The sequence below is a fragment of the Sciurus carolinensis genome, chromosome 7 (genome assembly GCF_902686445.1).
Source record: "Sciurus carolinensis chromosome 7, mSciCar1.2, whole genome shotgun sequence".
In the NCBI taxonomy this organism is placed as follows: Eukaryota; Metazoa; Chordata; class Mammalia; order Rodentia; family Sciuridae; genus Sciurus; species Sciurus carolinensis.
The window spans coordinates 28,484,111-28,510,011 of NC_062219.1; the positions used below are offsets into that span (position 1 = coordinate 28,484,111).

The following is a 25,901-nucleotide window of genomic DNA, read 5'->3' on the forward strand; positions in this document are numbered from 1 at the left end:
CCCCAAAAGAGGAATTTTAGTTGTTGTAATAGTTCAGGGTGCACCAAATTATAAGTGAGTGGGGAAGACTATAAACAGATTATAAATGGCAGGAAAGTAAAGAGTCCAATTTGATAGACCTTTCTATAGTTTGCTGGTGAAAGGAAAAAATTAAAAATCCTTGACCAGGTGGGAGGCTTTTCCAAAACTCAAATTTGCATGTAGAAAGTTGCTTTATTAGTGCACAGTTGTTAGAGTTTTGTTGACTCTGTAATATAACCACTACTATAACCCCGAAGCCTCTCTGGAACGCCCTCCTGCCTCACCTTTGCAGTAAGGCATTACTTCCCCTAACACCTGGCAGCCACTAAGCTGTTTGCCTCTTTTCTACTCTTGTTTTTTCAGAATGTCATAAAAGTGGAACCTATGCTTTGTTATCTTTTGAGTCTGGATTTTTTTTTTTTTTTTTTTTTTCCCATTTAACCTAATGCTTTTGAGATTCAAACATGCTACTGGGTGTATCCAGGGTTCCCTGTTTCTCTTTTGATGAGTAGTTCACCACTGTATGGAGGTACCACAGTTTATCCCACCCGTTGAAGAGCAGTGAATTACTCCTAGGTTTTGTTGTTATGAGTAGTACTGCTGTAAATATTCATTTTTTTTTTGTACGAACTTAATTTTCTTTTATGTAAGGTAAATACATAGGCATGGGATGTAACTGTACAATAAGAAATTTCCAAACTTCCAGAGTGGCTGTACAATTTTACATTTCTTTAAGCAGTGTATGTAAGTTCGAGTTGCACCAAATCCTCGCCAACACATGAGTATGGTTTTGCTTTTCACTTTAGCCATTCCACCAAGTTTTTTCAGTAAAGCAGTGTAATTACCTCAAAGTGAAATAGTGCCTGTTTGGCACTGAACAACCCTCACTTGAATTGGGAAAACCTGGAGGTAGTGTTGTCCTAGATCTCAGGTATAATGTGGAGTTTTTATTTATATTTTGTGGTGCTGGGGACAGAATCCAGGACCTCGCCGAGGCTACACAAGCACGTCTACCACTGAGCTACATCCCAGCCCTGGAGTCTTTCCTTGGCTGTACTGGCTTCTTTATTCTCCCTGACTCTTTCTCCTCATGCTATTTACTTCCCATGGAGTCTGTGTTCTGCAGTGGATTCTGGACAGGAGTGCCGTCCTGAAGCACGTCTGTGCCCGTTCCCCTTTCCTCATTAATGTGTCAGCCTTCCGATCCCTGGAGACATGGCTCTCCTGGATTTGGAAATAACTGCTTTTTGTTGTTGGAAAGCTGGAAATAAATATTTTATGTTCTTGATCATTCCTTGTAGCACAAGGTATATTGTCAAACTGAAGTTCTCAGTTTAGAGTGCTTCATAAAAGTCTTGGTAGTCTGTAGTTGGACCCTTCACTCCTGATCATGGATTGGGCTCTGTGTACTGAATGTGTACGGTATTTAAGCTCATTTTCTCCAATTTTAGAGTTTGTCGTATTTTCCAGTGGTAGTGCTTTCTACCTCTTCACTCAGTTCTTGCGATGAATGCTTTTAGTTATAATTGTTTACACATTTAAGTGGCATTTGGATTTTTCTCTGTTTATTAAATGTTGTTCTCATTAATATGTGAGAAAGAATCAGTTGAAAAAGAATCTGTAAGCTGGGCATGGTGGCGCATGCCTATAATCCCTGTGACCTGGGAGGCTGATGTAGGAGGATCACAAATTCAAAGCCAGCCTCAGCAATTGAGGAAGGCCCTAGCTAACTTAGCAAGACCCTGTCTCAAAATAAAAAGGGCTGGTGACGTGACTCAGTGTGTTAAGAACCCATGGGTTTAATTCCATGGGTTCTTAACAAAACAAAACAAGAAAACCAGCTATAAAATTTTCTTACTGGGACCCTACCACTTTGAATTTTGGTTTGGAGAGTAATATATTTTTAACAGAAGTTAACTGCATAAGAGAAGTACGTTGGTGGTTTCTCCTCCTTGACAACTCCTTCAGAAATAATTGAAAGCATTGTGAGAAAACACCAAGGAGGTTGAACAGATGGGTGAGGAACAAAAACAAACTTGGGGAAGTGCATTTGCCACCTGTGAACTGCACTTTGCAAGAGTTGTTTGTAAATTCTCTATATTCAAGTTTAAAGTGTTGAGATTTGGTATCTTAAAACCTATTTTTTTTTTTTTTTTAAGTTTTTATTATTTTGTGAATACTTCCTTCCTGGAGTCGATTTCTGGTAAGGAGAAGCATCCTTGGCTGTGGTGTAGCCTCCAGAGTATTAATGTACCTCTTGACACTCTTTTGAATATAGAAAAGAACTGTACTCCAGGATAAGTCTAAATTTCAAGGTGCAATTCTAGGGAGATGCCCTTCCTTTAGTGTCCCCACACTGACACCTGGTCTGTTGGGTGGCAGGAACAGGCATAATTGGCTCTACAGTGTACTCTTGTGGCAGAAAGCTTGGCTGTTTCCCAAGACTTCAGTGAAGCTCCTGAGCCAAGTCTTCTGTGTGGCAGACGCAGAAAACAGGACCTGGTTGCCTGCCTCCTGCCTCCAGCTGCATTGGTTTTTATTCGTGGTAGGTGCTCTAAATTAGCACAGTGACACCCTTAACCACAGTCCTGGTGGGTTCATTTAAATATAGCTCACTCCTTGGGCTTAAGGTTAATGTTGTTACAACAGCTATTGAGCTCATGTGTTGTAGCATTGTTCTCACTCTTGATCATTGGTTCTTAGTCTTGGCAGCAAGTTAAAAATCACCTGGGAGCCTTTTAAATCTCACAAACGCCCAAGCGTGCTCTAGGCAATTATCTGAGAATCTTGAGGGTAGGAGCCAGGTGGCAGTGGGTTTAAAACTCCCCGGGTAGTTCCTGTGTGCAGTCAGTGTTCAGTTTCAATCCATATACTATTTTGTGGTCTTCCATTTGGCCATCTTGGTGGGTTTGACTGGTGCCAAGTATACTTGATTATGGAAATCACATGGAAAACCGTAACAACTATTGTCCTGCGTCTAAGTGAGTTTACTCAATTTTATTTTGCTGCAAAACTTTTTTGAAGAAACTACAGGTATGAATACAGGTTTAAATCCACTTAGTAGCCAAATATACACATACTCATGCATATTTATGCACTTCATATATGAATATGGGCAGTTAGACGAAATAATTAGAAAAGCGACTTCTTTTCTACTTTGCTTAGGAGCTCACTGTCTTTCCCTTCTTTCCCCTCAAAACAAGGAAAGATTAATTTGGGGTAGATAATATTTTGCAGAAAACTATATGCTTTTTTAGAGATTTCCCTGATGACCCGTGATGTCCATGGTCCCTGGTTCTGGAGTTCAGCCCTTGTTTCATCTGTAAATAGTTGACATCATATGACCTCGATGCCAGCTAACATCCTGTCCTTTCTACTGTGTGACTAAGTACTAGTACCCTTTAGGCTGATCTTTCCTTTTCCATCTGGTTTCTTGTGAGATGCTGCTGTCCCCGGGCTCAGTGGGTAATCTTGCTCTTTTCACTCTGTGTTTTTGTTGTTGTTTTTCTCAGCAGGATTATTCATACAGCTTCAAATAATCAACTCCAGTGAGTGTTGACTCCACACACAGAAATGTCTACTTTTTTGTCACTTTTGAGTTGCATTTTTGTCTGCGTGCAAGCTTTGGTGGTGCCATTGTTGTGATTGAAGCTTTCTCAGGGAGGGCTAACATTCGGCAGCACTGATATCCTGTTCATATTCCCTCCTTTTAGCTGGTGTGTGCATCATCTTAAAATTCAGGACAAAAGTTAAAAGGGCAGTATGGGTGTTAGATGGGACTGACACCAGAAGGAGAGTATCTGTAACTTCTTACGATGATGCCGAAACTGAGTATGGGGGAAGCCGTAAGGTCTCCTGCTCCAAACTAAGACTACTCAATGAGGAATAATACTAATTACCCTTTTGCCCACGAATGCTAGGGCCTGGCTGCCTGGGTTCCAGTCTCCACTCTGCCCCTTACTGCTTGTGGTCATCTTGGGCATTCCACTTAACCATTCTCTACTTCATATCTTCCTTTTTAAAATGAGGTTAGCGAGAATAGTCTCTGAGGGATTAAATGAGCTAATATTTAGAAAATACTTAGAATAGTCCCTGACACAGTGTAAGCACAAAGTGTTTGTTATGATTATCAAGGATTGGTACTGCAGCATGGCAAATACAGGCATACCCTGGCATGCCGTGTTTCTCCCTTAAGCAAATTTTTATTTGTAATGGTAAGCTCTCCATAATGAAGGCTTCAGAATGTAATGCTGATTCAGACCTAATTGTAGCTGTGTGATCTCACTGTCACGGGCTGGGTGCAGGTATAAAATGTGTCATCAAAGCACGCAGGATGGTGCTCTTCACCTATCAACATGTTGCACAAAATGCTTCAGTAGGAAGATCGCTGCACACAGGTCTGCGAGATGCCTAAATTGTGTTCAGTCATTGAATTAAGCATTCATACCAACCCTTCCTGGCTTATTTTCATTTCATTTTTATGGGATACAAAATTTTATTTCTCTACCATAGTTCTAAATTCTAAGTTCCTTCATAAAATAATACTGCTGCAGAAGTTATTTTGCCGTAAAGACAGCCTTCCATTCCCTTTAAACTGTGAAACTGGCCTTCCCAGGTCCAAAATACATTTTAACTTAAAAGTCACATTGAATGTTTCTCTGTAAGGAAAACAGGAAGCATGTACAATTTGCCTTCCGCAAGCCTTTCCTGAGACACGGGGGGCAATTTGGGTTTCTTCAAAGTACTTATATGAAATGGAAAATACCAGTGAGCAGTCTCATTTATTAAAGCTTACTAATTTTTGAAGAAACAAATCACGCAAGCCAATCCTGGGTGTAGCATATGGGCATGTGTGTGAGAAAGACATTTCTCCCTAAGGTGTTGTCTTCAACTTATAATTTAGGCCTCATGTATTCTTAAAATTTAATAACTTAGTAACTCGAAAATGTATCACTTCTTCAGATGAGATCTGGATTTAGACTCTTAGGAATAATGCCTTCAGATTGTCTTTATGTGCACACTAGTCACTGTGGTAATTGACTAAACAAATATGCTTTGTGCCGCTCTTGAAATATTAAAATTTCTATCATTCTTCAGTGAAAATTAACTAATTATTGCAAATAAATTGATAGCTTGTTATGTGCTGACACCCTTAATACTAAGAATAAATATGGAGACTTCTTTTGTAGCAGTGGCGCTTCCCACCTCATGACCTCTTTGTGAAGATGCTTGCTTTGTGAACATACGTAAAGATGTATTTAAGTGCTGTGTGACTGTATAAGCCACAAACACTATTAGGAACAGAAGTAGAAGAGATGGCTCTACCATTGACAGAAAGCATTAAAACAAATTAAGAGGGAGGTGGAGCTATTTTTAGTCTAGGAGACATATGAGATTCAAATGACTTTGGCCAGCAAAACCCTGTAATCTTATAATCCAGAGAAGCCTCACAAGGGAGAACACTAGTTTAGCATTTCAGATTCAACCCATGAAAGACCAGCTGTGCCTCAAATCAGATTTGAGAATGTTGTTTCAATGTATTTACAAATTGATCAGGTCCAACATTTATGGGCTACTGGAGAAGAGTGTGGGGAAAGAGAATGGATGGTCCCAAACTGTGTGACTTGTGCAACATAAATTCTAGACCTTTGATGTGATTAGAGCCATGTGTAGGCCTTGCAGGATTCCTTAGGGGCAACCACAACAGACAGACTTCAAAAAGGTTTTGGAAGAGAGAAGGGATATGTACAAATATCAGAAGGAAGGAGCAAAAGGCTATTGTAAATACTGAAAGCATTTTAGAAATAGAACTCAGAGTGGAGTTCAGATGCCTGTGAACTGTGAAGTAGGTAAAGAGGACTTTTCACTTTATAAAATATGTTGTTGTTTTCTCTTATAGATATACCTACATGGAGACACGTTCATGGAATGGTTTGCAGTGATGCAATTATTTTGTAAAGCAAACAGCTTTTGATTATATAGACCTTTTTGTTTGTAAACTAGGCCCTTTTCCAGTGAGCTGAATGAAGTCTGTCTCTGGGTGCTAAAGGGATGGGAATCATCTTGTTTCAGGGTCTTGGGGGCAAGTGTCTTCCTCCCTCCCTGCCTGTGTAGAAATGGGTCCAGGTAGTACTATGGCCAACAAAAATGTAAGGGAAAAGAGATTTTTAGTATAATTTTCATTTCCTTCACTGCAGTATTGCATAGGTGTGGAACAACTTTTTTAAACACATTGAAGATTTTAGTGCATTTAATAGTGGGGATGTATATCATTTTGCCTTATGATAAAAGGTGTAATTGTCTGTTTAGGGTGTTTTAGGAAGTTTGCCAAAAGGCTCCTCTATCATTTATAATCCTTACTTACCTATCTAAAGATCACATGGATCATAATATACCAATAAAAAATTATGAGACAGTAAAGTGAAATTCACATGGAATTTACTTGGATCATAGATGTGAAAGCTGAAGGAGTTTTAGAGATTTAGGTGCTCCTCGGTGCTTATCAACCTGTTCATTTTTTTTTTTTTTGAAATGTTATTTCTTATATAGAACCTCCTAACATCTTTTTTTCTGTATTTTTTATTGGTGCATTATAATTGTAGATAATGGTGGCGTTTGTTACATATTCATGTGTACACACGACATAACGATATAATTTGACTAATATTATTCCCCAGTATTTTCCCTTTCCCTTCCCTGGTCCCTTTCCTCTGTTCTGCTGATATCCCTTTGATTTTCAGAATATCTTCCCCACCTTTCTCTTCCTTTTTCCTCTTTAGCTTCCACATACGAGAGAAAACACGACCCTTGACCTTCTGAGTTTGGCTTATTTTGCTTAATATAATGTTTTCAAGTTCATCCATTTTCCTGCAAATGACATAATTTGTTCTTTATGGCTGAATAGAACTCCATTGTGCATGTAATACCACAATTTCTTTATCCATTTATCCAATAATGGACACCTAGGCTGGTTCCATAGTTTGGCTTTTGTGAATTTTGCTGCTATAATCATGGGTATGCATATTTTGTCAGAGTATGATGACTTTAATTCTTCAGGATAAATACCAAGGAGTCGTATAGGTGGGTCATATGGTGGTTCCATGCCTAGTCTTTTGAGGAATCCCCGTACTGATTTCCTTAATGATTGTGCTAATTTACAATCCCACCAGCAGTGTAAAAGTGTTTTTTTCTCCACATCCTCTTCAGCATTTATTATTATTTGCTTTTCTGACTGATGTGTAGTTTTGATTTACATTTCCCTAATTGCTAATGATGTTGGACATTTTTTACATTTTTGTATTTGTTGGTCATTTGTTTCTTCTTTTGAGAAGTTTATTTGTGCATTTATTAATTGGTTTATTTGAGGTTTTTTTTTTTTTTTTTTTTTTTTTTTCGCGGTGCTGGGAATTGAACCCAGGACCCTGTGCTCATGAGGCAAGCACTCTACCAACTGAGCCATATCCCCAGCCCCTTGAGTATTTTTTTTGTGTGTTCTTTATATATTTTGCATATTCCTCTGTCAGAACAAACAGCAAAGATTTTCTCCCATTCTGAAGGTTTTCTTTTCACATCCTTAATTGTTTCCTTTGCTGTACAAAAGTTTTTAAATTTTATGCCATTGCCATCCCATGTATTAACTCTTGGCATTTATTTCCTTAGCTTTAGTAGTCCTATTGAGAAAGTAATTTCCTATGCCTCTCTGTTGGAGTGTTGACCCTATGTTTTCTTCTAGGAATTGCATAGTTTCTGGTCAAATTCCTAGATTTTGATTTTTTTTTTTTTTTTTTTTTTTGGTACCTAGGATTGAACTCATGAGCACTCGGTCACTGAGCCACATCCCCAGCCCTGTTTTATATTTTATTTAGAGACAGAGTCTCACTGAACTGCTTAGAGCCTTGCTTTTCCTGAGACTGACTTTGAACCTGTGATCTGCCTGCCTCAGCCCCCTAAGCTGCTGGAATTACAGGTGTTCACCAACACGCCCTGTTCTTTGATCCATTTTGAGTTGATTTTTTTGCAGGGTGATAAGGGTGTAGTGCATTCTTTTACATATGGATAACCAGTTTTCCCACCATTATTTTTTTTTTAATGAAAAAGTCTTTAATATGTTTTTGTCACCTTTGTCAAATGAATGTATCTGTGTGGATTAGTGTTTATCTTCTATTCTGGACCATTGGTCTATGTATATGTTTTATGCCAGTGCCATGCAGTTTTTGTTATTATAGCTCTGTAGTATAATTTGAAGTCAGCTCTCATGATGCCTGCAGCCTTGCTTTTTTTTGGCTTAGAATTGCTTTGACTATTCTGGGTCTTTTATTCTTCCAAGTGGATTTTCAAACTGTTTTTTTCTAGTAGAACCTTTTAAAATATTGATGACTTTAGGTCAGTCAAGAGAAGATGTATTTATCAAAAACAAAACAAAACAAAAAACCCTTACTGGGTTGTTAGTTATACGAATTTCTTGGAAAATAATGCTTCATATCTATCTTTTTAAAAAGGCAATTATTGATATATTAGGAGCCTTTCTTTGTTTTGCAGTTAAAATTTTTAAAAAGTTTCTAGACTTGCTATTGTATCTTATCTGTATAATTAACTCACACCTTTTGGTGTTCTGGTAGGTTGCTGAGAATTACAGTTGTTGACAATTCTCAGTGTGGTTTTCACTAAATGAAAATGGACCAAACTTCAAATGCACCTGCCATGATTATATAATTGGGCATTCTTCTAGGTTGATTTCAGAGCTGGGCTGGAAAATTGTGATATCTTTTTCTTTTGTCAGAATTGGTTCCAGTCAACAAGTAAGCCAACACACACACACACACACACACACACACACACACACACACACAGTTTAATACCAAAAACCTTCCTCTTTATCTTCTCATGAAAAACATATTCAACATTCTCTCCATCCCCAAAATTATATACTTCTCTAATTGATTCAGTTGGGTTACTTTATAACAACAGAGTAGGTTATATATATATATATATATATATATATATATATATATATATATTTTAAATCTTTCTGTACTTTCTATATTGTCTAACATTGAGATAACCAAATTACTGAGTTCCTATAGTGATAAAAAGAATTTACATAATAACACTTTTAAGCTTACTAGTCTTGCATTTTCAATGGAAGATCATTAGTGAAAATAAAGGGGTGTTTAACAGACCTGAGATGTTCTGACCCCAGTTTATGAACATTATTTTAAGAGCATTATAGTACTGGAAAATTATCTAAATAGTATCAGTCCTACTCAGTGATGATTATGATGATTGACAAGTAAATCTTTGGCTTTTGAATGGCATGTTTTCACTCTCAGTGTGTTGACCTGAATGTGGGATGTAATGAACATTTACAATCAGTTGATTTTAAGTTAAGGAGATTCCCCTGGGTAATGTGGGTGAGCCTGATCCCCTCAGTTGCAGGCCTTAGGAGCAAAACCTGAAATTTCTAGGGAATGGAATCCTGCAACATAGAAGCCCTGCCTGAGTTTGCAAACTGCTCACCCCTGCCCTTACAGATTTCAGGCTTGCCTACCACCACAGCTGCAGCCATCGTGATTCCTTAAACCTCTGTATACATACATAATATTTGTAATCTTATCAATATTCTCAATAGAAGATTATTAGTGAAAGTAAAAGGGAATTAAATATGTCTGGTCCAAGATGTCCTGACTCCAGTTGTATGAACATTATTCTAAGAACATTACAGTATTGGAAAACTGAGTAAATAGTAAGACTGATGAGTAGTAAGTAGTGTGTGTGTTTATATTTTGAAACAAAAATACTATTCTGTTTCTCTGAAGAAACCTGACTGATGCACTGACCCTCAAAAAATCAGCATCCCCCTAGACTTGTGCAAATTATTTTTATTATTTCTTTGGAGAGAAATCTGATTTTTAAGGTAAAAATAGCATATTAAATCTGCTTCAATTAAAAGAATCATAACAGTTGTCTGTTTTAATTTTAGGGAGTTTTAGGAGCAAGAATTGGGAGAGTGATAAAGTAGCAAAGACCAGAATTAAGAAAAAATCTCAACACTTTCGATTGAATGTTGAATACATTGTTCTTGACCTGTCCAAGTCTTCCGTCCGAAGACTTATGGCTGTCACTGTCCTTAAAATGCCCATAATCTGAATTGGTTTGCTGTTGTGTAGTATTGCCCTCCATTCCTAAACGTTTAGATCTCCTCTCTCAAATCACATAGCCACAATGATCCATCCACAGTAAACTGTCACATTGAAGGAAACACATGGCTCCTTTCTTCAGGTGGGGGGGTGCTGTCTGCCAGGGACACACTGTGGTAGTGTGGGCCACTCCTAACTAGAACACAGTGAATGTCCATCCCATTTTTATTTAAGGGCAAAACCTCCGGAGTCATCAATGAAATGAGTAAAACAATACAACTCCAGAGTTGCCCACAAAATGAAGCCATGTGAGGTTCACGTTTTTTCACGTGTAGGCGCAGGGGGCTGGAGATGTAGCTCAGAGGTGGAGTGCTTACCAGCATACGTGAGGCCCTGGTTCAGTCTCCAGCATCTTCAAAAATTCTTAATGTGGGTGCGAAATTCAGTGACGAGGGGCAGTGCTTGTCTGGTTTTCATCGCTCTGCCTGTTACTAAACGGTTCCCGTAACTCAGATTCCCATTTCCATCAAGTCAGAATCACAGGATCAGAAGAGGCTCAAGAGATCTGAAAAGCCAGCTGTGCCCAGAGCACTAATCCCCACCTCCACGTCCCAGATCAGCATCTGTGCACAGCTGTCTGCAGTGATGAAAAGCATAGCTCATTACATTCTGGTGACTTCCAGCCACTGGATCTAGTTCTATCTTCCAGAACTGCATTAAAAGTAGAAATTCTTCCATGTGTTAACCTTTTAATTCGGTTGTCTTAATTACTCAGAGGAAATGCATCTTTTCAAATGATCGTCCTCTGCTGTAGCCTAGAATATTTATGATAAGACCTAGGTTTCTCCCTCCTGAATGTGTTGTCATTTCTCATCCCATTTGAATTAGCTTGTTCAGAACCACGTGGTCTAAGGAGCAGGAAGTCGTCTTCTGTGCTGGGTGTCTGCTGCCACCCCCAGGGTACTGCACGAATTTTAACTGCCTCTCATGAGATGAGGTGCAGTGGGCGTATTGTCCAAGTGCCCCCTTCCTTCTTTCTGCTGTAGCTCGTAGGTCTTTGTTTTGTACTTGTGCAATGGAACTTTTTTTTTTTTAATGTAAAGAGATGTTCATATGTATCCTCGATGAATTTATTCAGATGGGGCCCATTATTTAGGTATTTTGAGTTCATTTTGAACATAATTCTGTCCATCTCAGCTTTGTTTTATCTGCAGAGGTAACGCCCTTGTATAAATATTTAATAAAATCATTAACCATCTTCTCTTGACTTTGCCTTCTTCTCCAGCTTTCATCCAGACCATTGCTGGAAGTTGTTAGCCACATTCAATCCTCCGAAAAATGTGTCCCGTTATGAGAGGGTGCCTGTTAACAATCAAATGACTGTTTCTTGTTGCTGTTTTTGCCATCTGTCCCACAACCATCACCTGCCTGTAATCCTTTTTTCCCACTTGGGACAAAGTAGTTATGAAACTAGTTTCTCTCCCTCTTTTTTCTTTCTTTCTTTCTTTTTTTTTTTTTTAAGATGAGGGCTACTGGGGTTGAACCCAGGGGTGCTCTACCACTAAGTTACATTCCTAGCCCTTTTTATTTTTTGAGACAGGGTCTCACTAGATTGCTGAGGCTGGCCTCAAACTTGTGATCCTCCTGACTCAACCTTTGAAGTCTCTGGGATTATAGGCATGTACCACCACACTCAGCCTGGTTTCTGTATCTCAGGTATTCCTTCTGTCTTCTAGTCTATCCTGGCCTGTTGGGATCAACACCTTTCAATGGCTCCCTCTTGCCTTTGTTTGGTGGAAGAACATTATTTAGTTTTCCTGCTGCCTTTTCTCTGATGTTGTCTCCCAAAGCACCTTCTCTGACATCCTTGATATGATTTAACTATCCTAAAGCAAGACAAGGAACCACTGTTTATTTTCTTTCTAATGTTGTAGCTCAACAATAAAACTAAATTAAGTACTTATCTTGATCACAAACCATTGACCAATCAGGTAATTTTAAAAAACACAGTGTGGCATCTGTGTGAATCATCTCTTGAGACCAGTATTGATTTCTTTGCCTCATTTGGAACTATAAAATTGAATTTCTAGCCTAAAAGGGATCAGTATTAGAGGAGAGGGTCTTATATGCACATTTTAAATTTTTGTTAAGGAATCCAGAAGTTCATGTAATATAAGTAAAATATTTTCAATGAGAATAATAATGAACAAGAGGACTGAGGAGCATTCCGATATGTGCTGCTGGCTAAAGCTTAATGTGGTATTTTGTAATAATCACAACTTACCTCATGATAATGTTTAGGAAAGGGTTTAAAGAAAGCTTAGAATTCACACCTTACAATTCAGAATTTGTTTATGGTAGAGCAGACATGGGAAAATGCAGTCTGTTGACACTGTGAAGTACTTAATATGCAGTGAAGATTTATAGAAATGTGATAAAAGACTCTGCAGGGACCTCATACTGGGCCGATAGCTTTGCCACTACTGCTATAGTATTTACTATTTTTCTTAAATGCCTGTTAACAAAAGGTGATCAAATAAAGAAGATCAAAGCAAACCTGCCTTTCAGCATTTCTTTGTGCCTCTTGGAAGTTATGCTAATACTGCAAGGTGGCAGAGTGTTGTGCCTTTATCACCACAGAAGCCATCAGAGAGAGCCATTGCTGTAGCAGACCCTGAGCGAACCCTTTAACTTCAAGAACCAGCTGGGGCACTATATTCTTCTGGAGTGGTTTGATTCTATGTCAGTCTGTGCTGGCTTTGTCATTTTCAAGCCACAGGAGGTTTTTAAGTTCCATTAACATGTGGTTTCCTAAAATTCCTGTTAGAAATAAATTGCAGTTTACCTTGGGGAGATGCATCAAATATTTAGAAGATGACTAGAGTCCAGTACTGGAGAATTAGCTTCCTCCTGTAATGTAGAAATGTAGAAAAGAATTTTGACTTTTCTGGATGCTACTGGAAAGTAAATTAATTTATACATATCTAGAACTTGTAATTTACCAGTGACAACTACTCAATCCAATAGTAATTATGTCTGTTTTCAACTACAATCCTTGAATAGTTCAAATCAAGTGCACTCCCCTTTCACTGTGTTTTTATAAAGCTCACTAGGTGATTTTTTTCTTTCTACATTTTTTAATTGGTACATTATAGTTGTACATAAGGATGGGATTTGTTGTTACATATTCATACATGCACACAATATAACAATATGATTTGGCTAATATCACTCCTTCACACTTAGCCCCTTGCTCTCCTTCGCCCTCCCTCAGAGCCCTTTCTTCTACTGATCTCCCTTTGATTTTCATTAGATTTCCACCCACTCCCCACCTTTCTTCTCCTTTTTCCTTTATAGCTTCCATATATGAGAGAAAACACATGACCCTTGACCTGAGTTTGGTATATTTCGCTCAACATAACGGTCTCAAGTTCCATCCATTTTCCTGCAAATGACATAATTTCACTTTTCTTTATGGTTGAATAAAACTCCATTGTGTGTATATACCACCTTTTCTTTATACATTCATCCACTGATGGACTCGTATAGACTGGTTCCGTATTTTGGCTATTGTGAATCGTGCTGCTATAATCACGGGCTTGCATGTATCACTGTAGTAAGATGACTAATTCTTTAGGATAGATATCGAGGAGTGGTACAGCTGGGTCATATGGTGGTTCCATGCCTCTCACTAGATTTTTAGAAAGAAAAATTTTAGGTATGTGTCTCACTGATTAGGCAGATTTCTTGGATTCACTTGTAAGCTATGCTGTTTTAGAATTTTATGGTCGTAACATAAAAGCTTAGGAAGCATAAATGTGAACAGAAGCCCAACCATGTGTGCATATGCATGTGCCTGCACGTGTTTAGTCTTTTATATAACATTGCAACAGTTAGGCTCAAGTCCTGAACTTGCTTCTCCTAAATATCGGCAAGTCTGACCCTGTTTTGTCTTCACTTACCTCACAGGTTGGAGCTGGACCAGAAGAGCCAGCCAATCAGCCAGGGTAGGAAGACAGAGAGTCATAAATTCATTATGGACTGAGAGGGTGGAGACAGCAGTTAGTTAGTTGTTCAAAGGCCTACTGACCTGTCTTATTCATAGTAGCTAAGTGGTACCATTTTTATCTTTGAATGTTAGTATGTTTTATGATTATTTTGTGAGCATTTTTTCCCTCATTATGAAGCTAGTCTGATTATAAAATCCAACCTTTTGCACCAGGCAGAGTCTCATTTCTCTCAAATTTATATAAAATCTTCATTAATTTATCATTTATTATTTTGACAATTCAAACAGGACAATTGCAAAACCTTACTGCCTATTGGAGGTCTACATGCCCATTTCCCCATTGGGACTGAATCAAGATTGTGTATCTGCAGGTGACATGCAAACACAATTATGCCAGATCTAATTGAAAATGTTTCAGTGCTGGGGAAGGGTCAGGATTCAGAGTAGTAATCATTTTACTTTGGGAGAAATTCATATTCAAGATCTCAGCATCTCCCTTTCAATATTTGCTGTGATTTGAATCAAAGTATAAAAGGAAATGGGAGTTGGTAGAGATGGTAGCCCTGTGCACCCGCAGGGCTCAAGCCTCACAGTATTCTTGGAATTGTATAAGAGCAAACTCCTATATTCATTAACAGTTGGGTTTGAACATTTAGGGAGCTAATCTCAAAGGTATTTATGTCTTAAATGAAGAGAAAAATGTGCACTTCATGAGTAGGAAAAAGAAACCATTATTATTTGATGCCAGACTGTGACTGGTCACAGCTGTGGCTGTGATATATCCAGGTGTTGGAGTCAGGATTCACAAGGCTGCAGGACAGAAGCATCTTGAGTTGACTACAAGTAGCCCTAGTTGTCATCCTGACCTGGTGACCTACCCAGTTGACTTTAACCTTTCTGAGCCAGGTTTCCCACCTATCATATGATAACTCCTCTCAGACCTGTTGTGACTAACAGGTAACATTTCCAGTGCACCTAGCTGGCATCTGATGAGCATGTCCTGGTGGATGGGCTGCTGCTGTGTTCTTTATCTTGGCCTCACACTGTCTGGTGGGTTGGTGGTGACTTCTGGCCTCTTTTCATCAGACTTTGATTTCCCTCAGTAAATAGTTTTTTTTTGTTGTTGTTTTTAGTATAGGGAATTGAATCCAGGGACACTTCACCACCGAGCCACATCCCCAGCCCTTTTAATTTTTGACTGGCCTTGAACTTGGGATCCTCCTGTCTTAGCCTCCCAAGTCACTGGGATTGCAGGTGTGCACTACTATGTCTGGCTCTCCAGTAAATGGTTTTAAGAAGAATTTGTAGTCTTATAAAGAAAATAAGAAACAACTATGTTGGTGATTTTCACACTTTGATTCAAATCGCATTTCTCCTTGAACAACTGGAGATGTAGCTCACTGGTGGAGTGCTTACCTACCACGCACAGGGCCCTGGGTTCCATCCTCAGAACCACCAAAAAAAAAAAAAAAAAAAGAAAAGAAAAGTTCTCCTTGAGCCCTCTAAGGCTCATAGAAAAGGTGCAGCATTAATTAGCTTTGTGGAAGGGACAGACTAATTTTTGGTCTTTTGCATTCTTTTGTGTTCTGTGATCTTGCTACCTTTGTCCCAGTAGGTGCCTTGCCTGCAGCACAGAGGTCTCCTTGCTGAAACATGTCATCTTATGTGGATAGATTATACTCTAGGTAGCTTTTGCTTTGGCATTGTGCATGTCCCATAAAATACTGGAAACCATCTAGGCCCACCTTTTGAAGGCAATGGGACTTATATCTTCTGCAGTAGTCATTTTATCCAGGAATGATGTCACAGGCCTGTTATCCCAGCTGCTCAGGAGACAGACAGGAGGATTCCAAGTATAACCTAGTGAGGTTCTGTCTCAAAATAAATTTAAAAAGGGACCGGGGATGTAGCTCAGAACCAGAACCCTTCTGGGTTCAGTTCTTGGTTATTCCTCCTCCCCTATAACATCCCCCAACCTGAACGAACACACACACACAAAGTCATTTGCAAGCCCTGGGCCTCATTCCTAATAGGCAAGTGCTCCACCACTGAGCTAAGACCCCCATTCCTTCTCACTTTGCTTTTTTTTTTCTCTTTTTCTTTTTTCTGGTACTGGAGATTGAACCAGGGATGCTTTACCACTGAGCTACATTCACAGTCCTTTTTATTTTTATTGTTTTTTGAGACAGTTGCTAAGGCTTGCCTTGAACTTATGATCCTCCTGTCTCAGCCTCCCCTGTCACTGAAGTTACAGGCATGTGCCACCACTCACTTTGCTTTTTTAAAGTCACTCTTAGGAAGAGCTTTAATTTTCTTCCTATGATGCCTCATAGATTGTCATCTCATTTTTATGTTCTGAAGATGGAAGGAAGGATTCCTTATTCCTTTAGCATTTCTTTTTTAAATATTTTTGTTAAGCTTCACTAGAGGTAGTCTCTGTTAGATGTTAGAACAGCTCTAGAGTTATTTGGAAGCTGTTAGTGTTGTTTGGATGACAATACTTCTAAATGAAATTTGTCATTTGCTTGAGACATAGACTCCATTTCTTCTATTGATAGGTAGAGGTAGTTTCAGCTATGCTTACCTTGTGTGTGGAGGTTGGTGTTTTTTTTTTTTTTTTTTTTTTTTTTTTCCTGTTGTAAGTACTGACCTGATTGAAAGAAAAATAAAGTGGATGTGAGAATATTTTTATTTCACAAATATGTGTATGATATTGTCATATATTATACTTATGTTTGTTGATCATCTGATTAAATAGGAAATAAGAAATAATCTCTAATTTAGGAAAATTTTGCCAAATACAGAAAATTATAGGCTTACCTTAAACTTACAATGTGTATCTACTGTTTATAAATAAGATCTTGAATATTCCAGGTATGCATCCTCCTTTTCCTTCCATCTCCACAGAAGTTGGAGTGGGATCTTGTATTTTAATACATAAGCCAAATATTTGTCTTAAAGGAGCAGTACTGGACTAGGAAGAAGGTAGTTCAAATTTATAATTACAGACTTGCTGTCAGCTAGCATTTGACCTGGGCAAGAAATTTCACTTCATGGGTCTCTGCCTCCTTGCTTGTAAAATAATACTAATTCATTTGCTTTCTCAGACCCATTCAGCTATGAAACTCCATTCTGTTTTCTTACAAAGATCTATTGCACAGATTAACATGATTTTAAGTAAATTTTTGTATCTGAAATCTCCTGCATTTCTCCATGGATCTAAACATAAATTAACTTAGTTGACTCCCCCAGCCTTTGGAGGGAAGGTTTCTGAAGATCTATTTTTTTTTTTTTTTTTCCAGCATGGATTTACTAAACGTTTAGTACATCCCCAACACTGGGCTGGGCAACATGAGTAGATAAAAACTTAGACGTATAGCTTCTATAGAAGAACATATAGAAAAGCATAGAGGTGTTAATGGTTGACCTGGAAATACCTTGGCAATAATTACAAAGCAACAATTGGACCAGTTATAAGAATCTTATAAAATAGAATAGCAGTTGATATTTATTAAGCACTTGTTACTGCTGGCACTCCACCTATTTAATACTCACTCCTGATACCATAAGGTAAATGTTACCACCCCAGTTTTACAAAGAAAACGGAGTCACAAAGAGGAGTGAAATGAATTCTCCAGAGTTACTGTTCCCTGCAGAAGATTCGGAGAGGATGTTTAATTTTAGAATCTCTGGGGTGGTCCTTAGATACAGGAGTTCAAGTACTGAGAACCAGTAGGAGAGGAGGTCGGGGTGGGAAGATTTCTTTCTACTTTATGGGCAGACTCAATTTTAAGGCAACAACAAAAACATTTTTTTTTTTTCAATTTGGCAATTGACATTTATTGTAAATTGACTTTTGGTAATGTTATTTATTATAAATTTGTTTTACATACGGCATAAATTTTAAACAGCTTAGAAATGGAGAGTCTTAAAGTGAGAAAGCTTATTTCAAAAGAAAGCAGTAATTACATGATTGTGTGCTTTGGAACAAACAGTCCAAAAGAGCTGAAATTGGGTCAAGTGTTGAGAATGGTTCAGCGCTCTAGGAGTGCCTGCCAGGGCGGTGGGATTGCGGGAGTGTGCCGGGAGTCCTAGAGGTGGCTTTCCCCCCTTTGGTGATTCCCTTTCCTTGTCGGTCCTTGCAGCTTGGCTTGCAGTTGGAGTGCTCTGCCCTGTGGTTTCCAGCACTGCACTCTATTTTGCAGGAATAGGCACACTTCTCCCTCAGCTGTCTTCACGGACGGTCTCGGGAACTTGGCTCTGGTGGTCCTTGTGACAGGTGCTGCCAGACCTGCGTTTATATATATATGGGTTCCAGGGTGTTAGGAAAGTGAGCCAGCAGCCCGGGCGCCATGGTGCCTTCCTGCATCCAGGGACGTGTATACACCATATGATAGACCACCTGGCCCAGAACAGAAGAAAAAGCCGTCCTGCCTCAGGCCCCACTCTCCTTTCTGAGGAGTCCCGCTGCTGCTTGTGCAAGCAGAACACTTTCTCCTCCCATCCTGCTGCTCAGCTCAGCCGCTGAGAGGAAGAGGGAGCTGCCCAGCGGCCTCCCACTGGAACCCTCTGCTGGTGAGTTCCTAGGACCTCACATCCCTCAGGCAGCCAGAGATGCGGCCGCTCCTGGCCCTCCTTGATTAGGGTATGTCAGGGTTGTCAGGGCAACTGCTTGCGGCAGTCAGTGTGTCATCTTTCCCTTCTCTGCTGTGTGCTGGATATTTCACTGTGCAGTAGCAGGAAGAAGATTGGGAAAGTGCCGCAGCAGGAAGAAGCTGGGATCTGATTGAACAGGTTGGGCAGTGGAGGGAGGCATCTGAGCCTGCATGTCTTGGTCAGGGCTTTTCTGGAAAGGGTGTGTGTGTGCATGCATTTGTGAGTGTGTGTATTCACCAGTGTGTGTGCCTGTGGGGGGAGTAAGTGGGAGGGGGCTGCTGCTAGGTGAGGGGGAACTGCGGGGCCTCAGTTGCCAAGGGGCTGGTAGTATCTGTCAGCTGTTTGCACACTGTTTACCCAGAGGGGATCTATTACAAGTGCTCAAATGAACCGGCAGCTTAGGAACTAGTAGTTTCCTGGGAGCTGAAATTACATAAGCATATATTTTTAATATAATAATTAAAAAACAAGTAGCAGCGGTATGCCTGGATCAGCTACAGCTCTCCGACAAGAGAGACTGAAGAAGACCAATGCAAGGCCAATTCCCCTTGGTTTATTCACCATTAATGAGGAAGATGAACAGCAAAAGAATGGAAATTCCAGAAGACCGAAAGGTATGCATTAGCCCTGCCCTTTGGTCGGAACTGGATCCAACCTTGTTTCCACACTGCTTATAGCACGTTTTACAAACTGTACTCATAGTGTCTGCTCTGGGGAGCACTTGTGACCTCCTAGCACAGCTTGCTGCTGCTAATTACACACCCCAAGGGCTGTGTATGCATGACTTGGAAACAGATTTTTGCAGATTTGGTAGATTTAAGTTCAGCTACCTTTTGACCAGAGCTGCTTTCTTGACCTAAACGTCTTTAATTTTTATGCATCCACTTAAACAATGGTCTCTGTCCTCATCAGGAACAGGTAATATGAGTCAAGGTTTAAATGAATTTCCCCACATTCTTTAGATGCATTAGGCAATTTGTTTAATGAAGCTTCTCCTTAATAAGAGATGGGTTAAAGTGACATGAGGGCGGCCTTTCTGTGACCAGGGGGTGTAGATGTTGTGGGGTTTTCTGTCCTGAAATACTGGATGAAAGGAAGGGAAGCAAACATCAGGGTGACTGTAGAGGGCAAAGCTGGGGAGTAGGGCGCGGACAGTGAGGTTTTATGACTTTTAATAATAACTCAGCTGCTGAGCAGTTGAACAGTGTGGTGGAAATATGCTGGGTACAGAAAACAGAGGTCTGAGTCTTGTGTTGTTTTCTTCTAATGGCGAAATATAGCTTCAGCTGGCCAGGCTTCTGAGTCCTGGGTACTGCATCATCTAAGCATTGTCTCATGGCCACTCTCCCAGGGCTATAATTATCAGTCAGAGATGCAACCTCGTGCATTTTTGAAGAAGGGCTTTAAGGTTTACATTTTAAGTTTTCAGCATCCTAGTTCTTTTTCCCCCCAAATACGGAAGCTGTTCTCTTAAGCAGATGGGGTACCGGTTTTGTTGTTTTCATGTGATAATTAAATTTTTAGCTTGCATTCAAATTATCCTGTCACTGACATATCAAATTTTCCTGAGTGTGGAACAGAGAGCTAGCATGGCACGTACAAATATTTAACAACAAATCTATTATCTATAGTTGGAATATATCAATTTAAAATGGACAGAAAAATTATTAGAAATGAAAGCTAGCATGGCAAAGTGGCAGCAGATATTTAAGTAATGCGAAGATGAGTATTTAAATAGAATCCACTGTCTGAAGACTGCTGGTTTTCTTTTTCCTGGTTCTTGAATGAATCAGTTTGCTTTTATTAGATATAATTGAAATTGTCTACTCTAAATCCCAAGTGCATTTTTACTTCAATTTTTAGACTTACATAGGAATGTTTTAATAAGTAGGTTTTTACTGCTGTAGTTGATATTTTTTTTTATATACTATCAGTTATGACTTCCATCTGAGGACCAGATGATCTCAGACAACTAAGGAGGCTATGAAGGGAAGGTGACTTATGTGTTTCTATTATTTGCCTCTGAATTAGATTGTTGAGCCAGTGTGTTGCCCTTGATGAAAACTCAATACTTTGTTACTGGAAAATCATTCAGCTTCTGAGGAGTTGGTAACTTTACAAATAAATGTGGATTTGTTGAATTGTTCCCATGGGGTATTTTTGGAAACATTCTTGATTTGTGGCTCTTACTTTGGGTGGGCTGTAATTTAGGATAGCCATTCATTTTGTCCTTAATAAGGAGTTTCTGATCCCCTACCGTATTTCCCTTTGTAGCCCTGTCCATATCAAAAAACAAAAAAGAAACACAGAACTAAAATCAACAACAAAAAAGATGGGGAGGGGGAATCCTGTGCTAATAAGGATGTCCAGACTTTCTGTATATCCCCAAATGTTTCTAATTTATGACCCACTCAACAATAGGCAGATAAACAGCCCTGGGTAGCTCTCATTATGCCTGATGAATAAAACCATTTTGGCTTTGATTCTGAATTTCTCATTAGGCCTATCTGGGCAATAGGAATGTTCACTTTATAGTCCAACCCTGTAAAAAATAGAAAAATGATGGGAATGTTCTGTATCTGCACTGTCCAATATGACAGCCATTTGCCACATGGGCTATGGAGCACTTGAAATGTGGCTAATGTAACTGAGAAAGAATGTTAAATAGTTAATTTAAATTAAAATAGTCACTTGTGACTGCCTTATTGTACAACACAGTTTCAGTGAATAGAGCTGTGACCTTCTGGATTTGCATCTTCTCTGCTTTTTCATTCTTACTGCTTCCTGATGCCAGACATGGTCAGGTTTTGAGGTGAATGTGGTTTTTAAGAAGGGCATTGTGAAGCCAACAGCCTCTTCACTGCAAGGTAGCATTGTAACCTGGAATAATAGACCCTTTCATTTTTCCTCTACCACTTAGGTATTATTGCATTATTCTGATTATTATTCCTTACCCATCACTACCTGCCTATACCATCTTTTGCAACTTTTAAAGAGCTCCTATTTTCTAAATTATAATTTCCAAAGTATCAAGACATACAGTTTATTTTATGTGTGACTATTAAGATAAACTTTATTTTCTGCTCTCCATGGCCTAATCAGCCAACCATGTCTAAACTTAATGTCCAGATCTGATTTGAATGCTTAGTATCCTTTTTCTATCATTGTCAGTAAGTAATAAAGAGACTTACTATCCAGAATCAGTAAGCTGAATGCTTCTGTCAAGGATTACCTGGGGTTGGTGATTAGTGCCATCTTTCCAGGTGCACTTATTGTTGAGTAAACATCATCATAAACTAGGAAGAAATAAATATGGTGGTTACCATCTGGACTTCCAAATGGCAGCCTTCAAGTTATCTGCGGGGGTGAGTTTGCTAGCTGATAGACAACTACAGTTCTTGAAAGAAGGCTGAGGATGTAGCTCAGTAGTAGAGCACTTACTTGTCTAGTGTGTGGGAGGTCTTGGGTTCAATCCTGGATACCACAGAAAGTATATAGAGAAAGGAAACTCTTGAGTTGTTACTGACCCATGTGATCAATTGGAATATAAATGTTTTACATGCCTTAGTATTATTAACAGGAAACATTTAAATAACAATCCAGAGCCAACTGGGCTTAGCTGTTGCTCTTACTCCCAGCCTTGAGCCTCAGTGTAATGCTGACCTCAGGCCTGCTTGGGTGAGATTGTTTAGGTACTGCAGTAACCATATGCCGTTGTGTGGATTTCAGTGCAAACCTGCCTTATGAATTTTGCTGAGCACAGTGTGATTATTAAGCAATACTGTATTTTCTTCCTGACCAATACTTATTAGATGCTCACTCTTTAGCAAATTATTCTGTTGGGCATTGTGCAAGTGCTGAGATGCAAAGATAATTGACATGGATTTTGCTCTCAGAAGTATTAAATGTCTAGTGGAGGAAGAAAAGTATGCACAAATAATGCAAGAGTGTAGATTGAAATGAGGGGAAGAGGGAAGAGAGCATGGGAACAGAAGAAATGTCAATTATGTGCAAACTATGAAGCTATTAGCCTCCAGTTTTCAAACTGGAGCAGAAGAATTAAGTGATCTGGGCCCCTGTCCTGTCCTATGCCATCCCAGACATTGGGCTGAGGTTGGAAGCTTACACAGGAACATAGGATGATGAGTGGAGAAGCTACCCTATTTCACTGCATAATCATAGAAGATTTTATGTCACTTTTTTTTTTTTTTTGCAAAAAGTGGGGTGCAACCATTATATATGAAGCTTTTTTAAAGAAAACTGTAATGATATTACTTACGTATCATTTATTACTAAGCTGTCATTGGTGCAAGATAAGGATGCATGGAATATTCATGAATATACATTAAAATTGAATACTCCAAATGAACACACATCATTTCTTCATCACAGTTTAGCTGACATTTTTCCAGTCCAAGAAAAAAGTTAAAACAGTTGTCGATTTGTTCATTAGAGCCAAAATGTGACACTTGAGACAATTTATTATAGTGTTGCAAAGTATGAACTTATAAAATTTACTCTTCTGTGTCCAAAGCTTCTGCACCACTGTTGCTGGTTTCATCATTGGGCATGCCATCCTCAGCGCCACCATGTAAGATGCGTTTACTGTTAATACTGCAGCGCTCCAAACAAACCATGCAGGTTGGTTTTTGGAGGTGTACTGACAGAGTGTGGGGGACGGGAATTGTAGACATAGGACTCCAGGTATGTAAGGAGACAAATGTGCATCCATGTGCCACTGGTGAATACATCACTCTCTGTTTACCTTTTAAGCGATCTGAGGAATAGAATTATACCACGTGATGATTACATACATTACATACCATGTGATGATTATATACAGGGTATAAAGCAGTTTTTTGATTGAGAAAGGTGTGATGATTGTGCATTGAAATGGGGTACTTTAAATGTAGTTATGGAAACTAGACGTTCCTAGAGGTGGTTACTTCTGTCAGCTTCATGTCCAGGAGAGAGGGTGAGAGTTACAGCAATACATTTTCCAGCCTGACCCCATGGCTCACTTTGTGAACCATTTAAAGCAGTCATTTCATTTTTTTTTCCTGTTTTGTTTTTTTATATGAAATCTGGTTGATGGCTAACTCTAATATGAAATTTACTTGTGATATTTGACTCTAAATTACTTGATTTTACATAAATTGTCATTACCCTCAAAGATAGCAGACTGATCCCTCACTGGACAGATTCTCTTCCTGCTCTCAGTTCTTTCCAGTCATCCTCCCTGGCATGCCCCTGAGACCTTTCTGATGTGCAGATCTGCCCACATTGCCTGCTTCCAGAAACTTCTCAGTGGTATTGCCTCACCTGAAGCACAGGTCTCTGTTGAGAGTCCTTGAGCCATATTTGGTCTATAGGTATGTTTATTTGCCCCCTGCAGTTGTTGTTGTTTTTAAGAACCAACGTTTAGAAATGGAGAGCTGCTTTCATAACAATTTGAATTTAAACTTCCCTTAAATTGGAAACCTTACCTATACCTACCCATGTGTCTTCATGGCAGCAATCAGCTAGAGCTAAGCAGCCCCTACCACTGCAGAAGGGTCATGCCTGTTCCAGCAATCCTGTACTAGAACACGTGTTACCCAACCTGTCTCAGTTATCTACATTACCATAGTCATTTGCCCCTGTAATCCCTGACCTAACGAGTAATCCCGTAACCCCAACCCAAAAAATAAATTGGAGCTGCTTAGTGTGGACATAGACTACCCATGGTCTGGTCCCTTCTCCCTTTCCATCCTCTTTCTTGCTACTCTAAACCCTGTGCTCTAGTAGTACCAAAAAATGCTTGCTTCCCTGCTTCTTCCTGACTCCTCCTTGTGGTCTTCCCTCCACCATCTTTATCCATGTAGACGGATTTAGAATTGGATGTCCTCTCCTCCAGACTTCCATGGGCCTTGCCACTAGTACACTTGCCCTTGCTCCTAGTCTCCCTTCCTAGAACAGAAGGATGGCCTCTCACTGTGCCCTTAGCACCCTTAGTCCAGTACTTAATTTGCATCCTGACACTCATCTTTGTGATGGGATTGTCTGCACACGAGGCTAACCCTTCTCCAGAGTGTAAACTCTGTAAGGGCCAGGGCTGTTCCTCCTCAGAGCCCGTACAGGGCAGCATACATTAGTAAAGGAAGGTAAATCTAACGTTTAAAAATAAGTTTCATAGGCTCTAGAGGTCTAACAAATTCTAGGAAATGTTGATAGTTTTAGCTTGTTGTTCCAAGGTAGCTACTTTAAAAGAGCCAGATCTGTGTCTAGGTGTGCCTCCCAATACTCTCTGCCCGACTGCATTCGTCTAATAGTGTGTCTGAGCTCTGGCTCCGTTTTATTGTTTTCTATCATCATTATTCTTTGTGGAAAAATGAAAGTGTATATGTACAAGGTGGTAGTAATTGGTTACTTTGTTAATATCAAGGTTAATAATGCTCTCTGTCTCTTCTGTTAGCTATTCACAGATTAAATTGTAATGAAATACACTTTATCCTTGAAATCTGGACACAATATTTCCAAGAAACTGTGCTTCACTCCCACCTCGTGTTATCAGACTGTGTGTTTATGGAGCCTGCAGCCACTATTTTTCTTTTGGCTTATCCGCTCTAAAGGTAGAATTTCTGGCAGTTTTGAGTTCTTGCGGTGACAGGCTGTCTGATGTTCACCTTGTATTCCTGTTGGGTGGGAATGATCCGGCACCTCTAATGTCTGCTTGTAAGTCAGATGTCTGTCTTCAAAGAGGATTTTGTACAGGAAATGTGACTGCCACTCGAGACTCATTCCACATGATTCCCTGCTTCTTTCCTCTTATTCTGTGGGGCATTCTCCGTTGCCTGTTCCCAGTGTCCTTGTGTGTGCCATTTTAGGAATAAACAAAAATTAGCAGTAAAATTTAACAGCCAGTGAAGCAGAAATATATTTTAGGAGAAGAACAGCATCAAAGATCCCTGTTAGGAGGGGAAAATCTTGATGTCAAATTGTTTGGCATAGCTTTTATTTGTAAAGGGGCCCTAATATAATATTTTGCTCAAAACACCTATGTGAAAATAAAAATAGGGGATATCAGGAACAGTGATCAC

At 39.4% G+C, this 25,901-nt stretch overlaps 1 protein-coding gene across 8 annotated transcripts in view; it reads left to right on the forward strand.

Annotated features, from left to right (window-relative positions):
- Map7 (microtubule associated protein 7) overlaps window positions 1-25,901 on the forward strand; it is a 171,452-nt gene that overhangs the window by 4,908 nt on the left and 140,643 nt on the right. For 5 of the 8 annotated variants that reach the window (XM_047557608.1, XM_047557610.1, XM_047557612.1 and 2 more), the window contains exons 1-2: window positions 18,820-18,960; window positions 19,297-19,436. The exons of 1 other annotated variant lie outside the window; for it this stretch is intronic. In XM_047557608.1, the coding sequence (XP_047413564.1) occupies window positions 19,304-19,436 (133 nt within the window). In that variant the 5' untranslated portion in view covers window positions 18,820-18,960; window positions 19,297-19,303. Of the gene's footprint in view, window positions 1-18,652; window positions 18,742-18,819; window positions 18,961-19,293; window positions 19,437-25,901 lie in introns of those variants that run through there. 2 more of the 8 variants (XM_047557616.1, XM_047557609.1) reach the window with 2 other exon arrangements.